The sequence below is a fragment of the Saccopteryx bilineata genome, chromosome 5 (assembly GCF_036850765.1).
Source record: "Saccopteryx bilineata isolate mSacBil1 chromosome 5, mSacBil1_pri_phased_curated, whole genome shotgun sequence".
Classification (NCBI taxonomy): domain Eukaryota; kingdom Metazoa; phylum Chordata; class Mammalia; order Chiroptera; family Emballonuridae; genus Saccopteryx; species Saccopteryx bilineata.
The window spans coordinates 261,792,824-261,804,895 of NC_089494.1; the positions used below are offsets into that span (position 1 = coordinate 261,792,824).

The 12,072-nt window shown below is 52.3% G+C and overlaps 1 protein-coding gene across 2 annotated transcripts in view; it reads right to left on the minus strand.

Moving 5' to 3' along the window:
* CRMP1 (collapsin response mediator protein 1) overlaps nucleotides 1-12,072 on the minus strand; it is a 54,446-nt gene that overhangs the window by 24,884 nt on the left and 17,490 nt on the right. For both annotated transcript variants that reach the window (XM_066278764.1, XM_066278765.1), the window contains exons 2-4: nucleotides 6,330-6,418; nucleotides 4,716-4,900; nucleotides 3,026-3,190 (exon numbers count right to left, since the gene is read on the minus strand). In XM_066278764.1, the coding sequence (XP_066134861.1) occupies nucleotides 3,026-3,190; nucleotides 4,716-4,900; nucleotides 6,330-6,418 (439 nt within the window). The remainder of the gene's footprint in view (nucleotides 1-3,025; nucleotides 3,191-4,715; nucleotides 4,901-6,329; nucleotides 6,419-12,072) is intronic.

A 12,072-nucleotide genomic window follows, 5' to 3' on the forward strand; every position in this document is an offset into this window, starting at 1 on the left:
CCAGTGCCGTGCCCTCTCCCCGGCCAGTGCCGTGCCCTCTCCCCTCCCAGTGCCGTGCCCTCTCCCTGCCAGTGCCGTGCCCTCTCCCTGCCCAGTGCCGTGCCCACTCCCTGCCAGTGCCGTGCCCTCTCCCTGCCCAGTGCCGTGCCCTCTCCCTGCCAGTGCCGTGCCCTCTCCCCTGCCAATGCCGTGCCCTCTCCCCTCCCAGTGCCGTGCCCTCTCCCTGCCAGTGCCGTGCCCTCTCCCTGCCAGTGCCGTGCCCTCTCCCTGCCCAGTGCCGTGCCCTCTCCCTGCCCAGTGCTGTGTCCTCTCCCTGCCCAGTGCTGTGCCCTCGCTCATGACGGACAGTCTGGAAGCCCGTGGACCCACGTCAACCCCGCAGTCAGGCTGTTAAAACAGATGCGGTGAAGCCCCCGGTAACACGGGAAACGGCTCAGGATTTCCTGATAGGTGAGGAAAGCAAGGTCCACACGTCCCTCCCTTCCCCATGGGGGACCCGCTCCAAGCCCCCAGTGGACGGCTGAACCCTAAATATGCTATGTGTTCCCTATGCATATATGCCTATGGTCATGTTTAACTTATGAATCAGGCATGGTAAGAGATTAACACAACAACAAGTAATAAAATAGAAGAATGACAGCCACCTGCTGTAACAGACACGATGTGCATGTGGTCTCTCTGTTCCCGCCCTCCTCCCACAAATACAACCACACCTTTCCCGCCTTAACCGAGCACCTGTCACCCACGGGGGCCGCTGCCCGCACCTCAGTCTTAACCAAGCACCTGTCGCCCACGGGGGCCGCTGCCCGCACCTCAGTCTTAACCAAGCACCTGTCGCCCACGGGGGCCGCTACCCGCCCCGTCTGAGGTGCAGCCACAGACCCAGCATGATTTCTCCTCCCGTCCTCACAGTGACACAGACAGGAGGTCCGCCTGCTGTAGCTCTCAGCAACCTCAGCGTAGGATTGGTATTTTTTTCTTTTCTTATGAAGTCAAGAACTTTCACCTTTTCACTTTAAGGGAGCATTTTACGGCTTCTCTTTGGCAACTATGAGTTGCCAGCATCCCACGCCTGCACGCTGGGGCCACTGAGAAGCAAAAGAAAGGGGGACACGCACGGCGATCGGTGACAGTCCTCTGACCACCATGCCGGCGTGCTAAGTGACGTCGGCCGGTTGGGTGGACTGAGGGATGAGTGGCCTCCAGGCAGGATGGGGCGGGACCGCATCCCGCTCCTCAGAAGAGCACACGGTTTAAAACTTAGGCGTTGTGTATTTCTGCAATGTTCCACTGAACCTTTCCAGACCTCACCCCTACCCCACCCCCCGTGGACCACAAGCAACGGAAGCCATGGAGAAACTGCAGAGGAGGAGGACTCCCGTACAAAATCGTGAGTTCCATTGTCCAACAATTCTGCCCACAGCCAGAGTGTGACTCACAGGGACCACCCTGGAGGGGCAGTGCCTTTTCCATATGGAGAATTCGGACACACAAGAATCTGCACCTGATACCTGGGCCAAGAGCACAATCGGGCATCCACACAAGGATGGATGTCTAACGTCATCCGCAAAGAACAGCATGTCTAATGCAGACTGGCTGTCCCCCAGCAAACCAGCAAGGGCTCCCTAGAAGCCGTAACACCGAATGGTGCAGACACGCAGGGAGCGAGAGGCACGGGCCTGCGGGCGTGCAAGTGGGGGCACCTTTCAGGAAAGCAGCCCAGCACAGAAGTGTCACGGTCCTGAAAAAGCAAAACCCTTGACCTCACGATTTCCCTTCTGGAAATCTAAGGATACAATTCGAGATGCAAGCTGATGTTTCTATCCCAGCACCCGACTTACAGCAAAGCAAACAGAAAACCTAAGGGCCCGGGAGAAACAAAATAGCTAAGCAAACCAACGGTTACCCTGGACACGAGGAGCCAGCCGACAGCTATTAATGAAGACCAGCAGTTACTCACAAAGTGTGAGGCAGAAAGAGGATGCCCAGTAACTGCTATTGTGTAACTATTTACATAAGGAGAAACTCCTCAGAACGGACAGGGAACAGAAGGTAATAATCCTTAGCATTAATGGGAAGTGGCCGCTGGGACAAGAGGAATAAACATTGTTTTTCTTCTCTCACTCTTCTGACTCTTCTGCATTGTGGCAATGGTGCCGTTTCAACGAGAAAACAACGGCATACCTACTTTAAAAACGGAAAACGCCCCCAGCTCTCCCTGAAGCATCGCATACACGTGAGGCTGCCCCTTCAGCCAGCCTCAGGCACCACCCCCGTCCAGACTGACCACTCGTGCTCCAAGTCACCCTGTTCTCTTGTCCTTTGCTTCCCCGTGTCTTCTCTTCATTTCTCCTCCACTCACTGTAATGAATGCTGTCAGTATCTACACTACGCAGACATGCCTGGGGTGAGCCCCAGCGTAGGCACGCTGGGGTGGAATGCAGAGATGTGTAGATGCAATCCCCTCCCCCTCCGAGAGCTCTGGGTTTCATGGAAGAGCCAGACAGACAACCAGCATCCTGTAATCCAAGAACAACGGGAAAGGTGCCTGAAAAGAACCCCCAGTAACCTGCTGTGGGTATTCGAGAGGCGAAGCAGTGCTGACTGGGGAACCTGGAGAAGGTGATAGTTGAGCTGGGTGGCAGAATAGAAGAAAGGGCATTCCTGGCAGGGAAATAGCATGTGCAAAGGCCCAGTGGTGCAGTAAGTTTTAGGAAATGGCATCCAGGAGAACAAGTACCCAGATGAGTTTATGGTAGAGAGAAAAAGTGAGGCTAGCTCTGTGAAGGCCCTGTGTGCCAGGATAATGAAATTGGGCTTTCTTCTGTGAACATGGGCCTCCAGGGCCTGAAGGAGAAGACAGACTCCTTAGAAAGGGTCCTGTCTTTCCATTGTTATATTGCTGTATGCAGCTCCTACCTGGGCTCATGACAGATTCAGAGAAAGCAATTTTAACTCCATATGATCAGTTCCACCAAAAAAACAGGGATTCTAGAACTATGCCCCATGTGGGGCTTTAACTGACCTTTGTCCTGCACGAGCACCTCCAGCTCCTCCCGAATGCCATCATACCAGCTTGTGATGTCCACATGGAGGGAGTAGTCACAGCAGGATTTGGTATCAGCTGCTTCATGCCATTTTTCAAAGGCTGTCAGCAGGCTGGACCCAGGTTCTGGGACCACATGGTCAACTGGAACAGAAAAATGTGTCACATTCTAAGATGTTTAGGATCCAAGTTGTTCCAATGGCAGCCTCTTCACCACTATCATCACCACCATCACCACCATCACCACCACCATCACCATCACCACCATCATCATCACCATCATTATCATCATCACCACCACCATCATCACCATCATCATTACCATCATCACCATCACCACCATCACCATCATCACCACCATCATCATCATTACCACCATCACCATCACCATCACCACCATCACCATCATCACCACCACCATCACCATCATCACCATCACCATCACCATCATCACCACCATCACCATCATCACCACCATCACCACCATCATTACCACCACCACCATCATCACCACCATCATCATTACCACCATCACCACCACCATCATCACCATCACCACCATCATTACCACCATCACCATCATCATCATCACCAGTATCATCATCATCAATGTCATCATCATCATCACCATAACCACCACCACCATCACCATCATCACCACCACTATCACCATCACCACCATTACCACCATCATCATCACCATCACCATCACCACCATCATCATCATTCTCACCATTCTTGTCATCATCACTGTCAATATTGCCATTATTGTCATCATCATGTCCTGATCAGCAGCAGCAACACTGTCATCACCATCTTTAATCTTCATTACCATCGTTATTGTAACCTTCAGCATCATCACTACAACTATTTACTGAATGTTCATTATGTGTCAGATATTGCCACAGAGGCTTCACATAAATTATCTCATTAAATCTTCACAACCATCTTGTGAATATTAATGTTACCATCTTTCAGATGAAGAAACTGAGGCTCAAAGAGGATAAGTAACTTTTCCAAGGTCACACAACTAGTAAGCAGTGGGTGGGAGGGAGACTCCCACAGTCCTGTCAGCTGCGGAGTCTGAACTCTTTCTCACTACTCCACACAGCATCTTTTGGGGTGGGGTGGGGGGGCTATTTGTTATGCAGCATAATGGCAGCAATACTAATACAACCACCTCCCAGCTATGTAACCTTGAGAAAGCTACTTCACCATTCTGAGCATGTACTCTCACAGTGTGTCATAATAATACCTATGTCACTGGTTCCAAAACTTTAGCAATCTACACGCCATGTTCAGCAATGTTTTGTTTTATCTCCCTACGATCCTTATCACTTTACTTAATACATTTCTTAAATCAATTCTCAGTTTCCAAAAATCAAAATTCTGACTTCAGTCTCAACTTAAGCAGTAACATCAATGAGGTACCAGCTATTATATTTCAATATGTATTAAAATACTTCAAACTTTCCAGTGTATACATTGCCTGTAAAATCATTTTGTGACCCACCAGAGGCACATAATACCATGACCTTTATGGTAGGCTATAGTGACAGGTACATTACAAGGCACCCTGAGCAAAGCGCCTGGTGCACACTGACCACTTGTGTGTTGCTGGTGATGAAAAGAAGTCACAGTCTATGTCCCCTAAGGGGGTACGACTCACTGATCATCGTGGTCCCGCCCGCCAGTGCTGCCTTGGTCCCCTGGAAGAAGTCATCAGCGGCAGTCATCCCCTGGGAGGGCTTCTGCAGGTACGTGTTGACATCGATGCCTCCAGGAAGAACCATCCGCCCATTGGCCTCGATGGTCTTCACGCCACCGGGCACGATTAAGTTCTCTCCTATTTGTCTGGGGTCAAACAACAGAGATGGCTTGGGTTCTTAAAAGAAAAGGAAAATGGTCATCACCTGAGCAGATTAAGATCCAGCAAGTAAACATTTCTGATCCAGGTCTACAGAGGGCACTGGGTAGACAAAGATAACTCAGGCAGGTCCCTGCCCTCGAGGGGCTCACGGCCTAAGGAGGAGGAAGGGCATGTAGGCAGATGGTTATAATCCAGGGCAGTAGAGGGGTGAGGAGCACAAGATGGGGTGCTTCACTAGCCTAGGTATGTGGGAGGGCTTCCAGGGGGAGGTGGCGGCAGGATTGAACCCAACAGAGATGATACCAGCATCTCTATCAAGTGGTAAAGGGTCCTCTGAACAGCCTGTCACCCCAGAGTACTTGATACACTTCCAGCAAATGGCTCAGGAACACAGAGGAGAGGGCTTGCAGCGAGACAGTGAGAAGTCCCCTTAGCCCCTACAAGCTGTCAGAGACAGCGTTAGGGGCTGAGCTGTGACCTCCCACAAAATTCATACGTTGAAGCCCTTAACACCAGGACCTCCAAATGTGACTGTATTTGGAGGTGGGGCCTTTGGAGAGGACACTAAGTTAAAATGAGGCCACCCTGATGGTAGGGCGGGCCCTGAGCCAATGGGACTGGGGTCCCCATACGAGGGGGAAGAGACCCCAGGAGTAGGACTGCACGTGCACTCAGGAAAGGCCACGTGAGGACACAGCGAGAAGATGGCGGTCACGCGCCAAGGAGAGGGGTCTCCGAAGAGACCAACCCTGCCCACAAATCCTGGACGTCCAGCCTCCCGGACTGTGAGAATGTCTGTGGCTCAAGCCGCCCAGCCTGAGGTATTCTGTTATGGCGGCCTGAGCAGACTAGTAACACCTGGGTGTCCCCGGAGGGCTGGGACGGAACCAGCAGGAAGAAAGTGAAGAAAGACTTCGGTACCAATGTATGGCTTTCCTTGAAGTGCCAAGGCTCTGCCCACAAGCCAAACACTCCTCTCTCTCCTGGCCCCCTCAACCCAATCCTGGAAATTCTGAGCGGGCAGAAGAAAGAGCGATGAACTCAGTCAGATGTGCTGAGACAGCATTCACGCACCGCCCCTAATGGGTTCGGTAACGTGCCAAAGATTTAACCTCTCTGCCCTCCACCCCCAGGAGCTAGAACAGGGACCAGCGTGTGTCTCACAGCTTCCATGTGAGCTGCTGGCCTGCATGAGGGCCGTGGCAGAGCCCCGGGCACAGGGCGGGGGGGGGCACTCCATAAAAGCTAGTCCCTTCTCCACCCATCGTTTAAACCGCCCGAATCTCTCCATCCCTGGTGTTCCCAGGAACTCGGTGCAGTCATTCTGGGACAGAGCCCCGGCCTTCCATCCCCTCCGTGGGCCAGGCAGTCGAGGGAGCCCGGCCTCCTCAAAGGTCTGTCTGGCGAACCCACTTTATAAGGCCGTCTTCCAGGTAGACGTCGGCGTAGAAGGACTGGTCGTCATTGATGATTCGTCCGCCTTTGATGAGGAGCCGGTCACTCTGAAAAGTCAAGCAAAGGATTAAGTGTCATGGGGGAATAGCTAGGAATTGGTTTTTTCTTTCCTTTTCAACTTTTATTATAAAATTATTCAAATATTTTTAAAAGGAACAAACAGCATTTAAAAGAAGCAAGATCCAACTTCACCTGGAATCATGATCTTGGGAAAGGACACTCTGTCACTCGCTTTGGGTCTCTGCTCAGTGTCGCTCACCTGAGAGCCCTTCCCTTGGCTGACCCGTCTGGAACACTACACACCACTGCCGGGCCAGCAAACACCACGTCCCTCGCCCACTTTACGATCACACAGTACTTATTAGAGCATGCCTGGCATACTGTATATTTACATGTTCGTTTAAAATGTGGCTGGCCCCACTGACATCAGAGCTGAGGTGCGTTAACTCACTGGTGGAATCAAGTACGTACAACTCACAGAGGACCAGCACATACACGCTGTTGTGGATGGATGGCGCCACCTAGAGTTGGGCCCTGTGGTTGTCCTCATGAGACTGTCAGCTCCATGGGGGCAGAGATTTCATCTATTTTATTCACAGATGCCTCTTCTGTACCTTGGAGAGCCTGGATAGATGGATGGATGGATGGATGGATGGATGGATGGATGGATGGATGGATGGGTGAGTGGGTGGATGGATGGATGGGTGAGTGGGTGGATGGATGGACGACGGATGGATGGATGGATGGATGGATAGATGGATAGATGAAGGCCGGATGGATCGATGGATGGATGAAAGATAGATGGATGCAGTGATGAGTGATGGATAAATGAATGACAGATGGATGGAGGATGGAGGATGGATGATGGGTGGATGGTAGATGGATGGATGGATGGATGGATGGATGGATGAATGGATGATGGATGGATAGATGGGTGGATGGTGGGTGGATGGATGGATGGATGGCTGAATGGATGGATGGATGACAGATGGATGGAAGGATGAAGGTCAGATGGATGGATGAAAGACAGATGGATGCAGTGATGAATGATGAACAGATGAATGATGGATGGATGGAGGATGGAGGATGAAGGATGGATGGTGGATGGATGGATGGACAGTGAATGGATGGATGGACGGATGAGGGGATGGATGAGTGGATGGATGGGTGGATGGGTAGATGGATGAATGGATGGATAAGGGGATGGATGAGTGGATGAATGGGTGATGAGTGGATGGATGAGTGGATGGCGGAGGGGATGGATGAGTGGATGGATGGGTGGATGGATGAGTCAATAGATGGATAGATGCCTTGAAGGATCAATGGGTAAAGATGAAGAGAAAAGGCACCACAGCCATGAGACAAAGAACAGTGAGCCATGATCCAAGGAAGAGAGGCATGAACCAGCACGTCCTGCTCCTGGGCAGGAGGGTCTCTGGAGGAAGCAGCTTCAAGCTCAGTCACTGCCAGGCCCAACACCTGCCTCTCATCCCTAAGACAGAGGCCAGCCACAACATGCGCGTCCCCAGGGAGCACACCTCTGGAGGATACTCCAGGACTCAGGGGAAGAGAGGGTACGAGCTGTGGGCACAAGCCAGTGTGCAGGTCCCCCAGCCCCAGAAACCAGGGACTGCGAGTCAGCAGCAGCTGGGGCGCGGCTTCCAGGACACGGCCTCCCACGGGCAGCCATCTGCCTTGTCACATTTAGCAGAGGGTCTCTCGGGCTCAGCCTGAGACACGATATTAGATGTGTGGGGAGGAGATCAGCCCCACCCTGCTGTGCTCCCCCTGGAATCAGATGGCGGAGCTTGTGTTCAAATCCACCCCCTCCCACACTCCCACCACCCCCTCCCACACTCCCACCAGATACTGCGTGCAGCTTCTGCAGACAGCCGACCTCCTGGTGTTCGCAGGAGCCAGCATTTTTCTTAAAAAGAAAAAGCCCATAATAAATCAAGAGCTTATGTGATTTTCTCTTTATCTTTCTTAAAATTAGTAGTGCTTGTGCCTTTTCGTTGGCATTTGCAAAGCCATGCTCCTTGGAACTCTAGGTCACAGGGCTTTCCCCGGGTGCTGTGAGCTTAGAAAATTCTGGGTTAAAGAGAAGCAAAGACTGCCTTTATGACAGGAATTCCCAGACCCTCACTCTGCGGACGAGGGATGTGAATATTCACGAGGGGAGAGGAGCTTACGTCCTTGCCAAACATAGTTCCCTACGCTGCGTGGAGGATTTGACAAGGAGGTTTTCCGCAGGAGACAAATTAGGAAGCGTGCTCAGAGTGACGCTCCCGCCCCCCTGAATGGTCCTCATGAGGCATCAGCTCCGATCCGACCTCCGGGGGAAATGAGGCACAGGGATGGGGTGACCTACTCAGCTCACACAGCTGGAAGGGCGTACATCAGACCCAAGGTCTCCTAACTTCCTCTCCAGTGTCAGCCCCATCGAACATCGAACACACTTCTGTCACGTCGGTAAACAGCTTCAGACTCCGGAATCCATGGCGTCCCATAGTCAGATTCCGTTCAGGAGACACCCACGGTCTGCAACCCAAGGACCTCACTCTCAGGGCCTCTTTCCTTCAGGCTGGCAGTGCAAGTGGGAAAGCTCACAGGACCATCCACCAAAAAGAGCCAACTTTAGGGGACATGCAAATGTTAAGAATTTAATAAAATAAAAGCCACACATTTTAGAAGAGAAATGATAATACCCTGCCTCTCCCAGATTACCACAAGGAACAAATAACATCTGTGAGCAATGACAAGCTCTGTGTAAAGATTTAGATACTTTGAGAAAAACAAAAAATAGCTCACTAAAAAGTCAACAACAATCTCACAGCCAGAGACCACCCATTCAGTCCACGGTGACAGCAGTGACCTAAGGAGAATTATGATCAGCGGGGCCCACGTCCCATCCTCACCCCCTTACCAGCCACGTGACTGAACCTCTGCTAGCCTCAGCTTTTTCATCTATAAAATGGAGCCAGGCATGCCCGTCTCACAGGGCTGCCGGGAGAACTCCATGGGGTGTAAAGGACGTTAGCACAGGCCTGGCACATGTGTAAGTCACGGGTGCAGGTGTTTCTGCTGTTTTCTGTAGCAGGAAAGGCACTCAGTAATATCTGTTTAAGGCAGGAGTGTGCAGCCAGAAGAAACAGATCTCGCCCATAAGGAGTTCTCAGGCCGGGGTGGGGTGGGTGGGGGGAGAGACTGAGTCATAACCAGGGCTCCATACCCAGGGTGGGATGGGCTGGCAGAGACTGGCAGGAGCACTGAGGTGGCCTCCACTTCAGCCCTCCTGGGGAAATAAAACCTACTGTGAGCTTGAAGAACAAGTAGGAATTAGCCCCACACGAAATGAGAAAAGAGCAAGCAGAGAGGGGGACAGGCACAGAGATCAGAGGGCACCTGGCGGGCTTGGGGATCTGGCCGAAGTGTCTCTGCTTTGGGCCATACCCCCTCTTCCCTTGGGTCCTGGAGGACCCCTCCCGAGGGCGCCCTCCCTGGGGACGCACATGTCGTGGCTGGCTTCCGTCTTAGGGCTATGAGGCAGGGGTGGGGTCTGGGAGAGACTGAGCTTGAAGCCCCTTCCTCCAGAGACCCTCCTGCCGGGGAGCAGGATATGCGGGTCCATGCCTCTCTCCGTGGGGGGCCTGGCGCCAGCTCACTGGGCTCTAAGGGACGCTAAGCCATGGTGGAAGGGAGTCCAGGCAGGCAGCACTGTAAGAGAAGGGTTTGCGTCAGGGAGGAACTCAAACACACAGAAGTGTCCGAACTGTCACCGTGCAGACGCTGGGCAGAAGCGGGAGCGGGTCCCCAACTCCGCGCTTTCCTCAGAGCCGGGATTCTCAATGAGAATACGTGTCACTCGTCTACGGCCATACCACCCTGAACACGCCCGATCTCGTCTGATCTCGGAAGCTAAGCAGGGTCGGGCCTGGTTAGTACTTGGATGGGAGAATACGTGTCACTCACGTTGGCATTAGGCAGCAAGGGCCTTACACTCACTCATGACTTGACCTAGAAATCTAGTGCTGGGAATTTGTCCTCAGGAAAATAATCCCCAGCAAGGACGAGGGGTGGCCATTGCACTACGTCGTGACCCCACATTAACCACCATCACGTCACCACACCCCTAATGGGGTATTATTCAGACACTCAAGTATTTCTCAGGGACTTTTAAGAACAAACAAAAGCACTGAACAATAAAATGTTAGCCAAAGAAGCAGAATACAAAATCCTTGTTATAAAGGTGGTAATTGCATGAGGAGATCTTTCTATAATTGACTGACTCCCCCCCCAATAGAGAGTTTGGGGTGCCTCCTCCATGTTCCCGCTGCCCCTTGCACACCCCTTTCCCGTGACGCTCACACTACATGGTCATTGTTCACGTGCCCACCGCCCTTGGAGCTGGACACCCCTCGTGGCCAGCGGTGCCCTGTGCAACTCGTCGCTACATCCCCTGGGACCCACCAGCTGGCTTGAACCGTATTTAGCAAATGTTCGTTGAGCGGGAGGAAAGAGACGGGTGACAGACAGGAGGCAAAGGAAGAAGGGGGGGGGGAAGAGACTATTTGAAAAGAAACAGTGAGAAAAAGAAGAAAGGAGAGTGACATTAAAAAAAATTGTGAAGAGGGGAAGAAGTGGGAGGAAGAAAGAAAAAAAAAGAAGGATGGGTAGGAAAAGAGAGAGAGAAAAAAGTAGACCAATGAAGCAGAAACCTCTCTTTTCTGCTTCTAAAATGCCTGGAAGCCTAAGCCAGCAGCTTGGCCCAAAGACTGTGCGACACACCAGATACTGAAAGGCCTCCCGGCGCCTGCCTAAGCCCCGGGGCGGGCAGGAACCTTGTCTCTGCTTCTGGCTCCCGTGAGTCAGGCGGAGAAGCCCCGGGAAGGGAAGGCCTTCTCCAAACCTGCTATTACCTCCCTCCCAGCCCCAACCGGGAGGAGAGAGCTGGGGTTAGCAGGACGCCTTTGCTCTCCTCACAAATGTTCAGCATGACGTTGGGCGCTGCTTACACACATCAGCTTCATAACCTCGGGCATTCCTACCCATGCGACAGCAGCAGGAACAATAGTCAGCCTCCGTCAGAGGGGGAGGCCCGGACCCCACTTCACTTCCTGCCTCTCTCTATCCCTGAGTGAAGCGTGATACTTCCCTGAGATCTGCTGTCCTCGCTGCACGGCGGGAATAAGATCTGTCTTCTCCACCAGAGTCAGAGGAATAAAAAAAAATAAATAAATAAATCGATCAAGGCCTGGGAGTCTCAGGAGAAATGAGAGGTGCTTTTCTCATCCAACCAACACTTACCCCCAAATCACTAGTTTAGCAACCTTGGCTCTCTGGAAAACAGTTATTACAGGGACAACAAGGAAAGACAACGGCTATGTCATCAAGGAGGGGACGTCTGAGCTGGGTTCTGAAAGATGAGAAGTTTACGAAGTTGAAAAATGGAGGAGAAGAGGGACGTTCTGGCAAAATAACTAGAATGTACCCAGACAGGGCGTTCTGAACGGTCCAGGCTGGATGCAAATGAGGGGGGCGCTGTCCGTGGTCCTGAAGCGCCACTGGCTCCCGGGACAGCGAGGTTTCTCCAGACCCTGGGGCGCTGAAGTCCTTGCCCCTCCTCCCTCATCCAGCCTGTAGTTACTCAGGGCTCCTCTTCCTCAGCTCACGGGCACACCTGTCGTCTCTGCATTCCCGC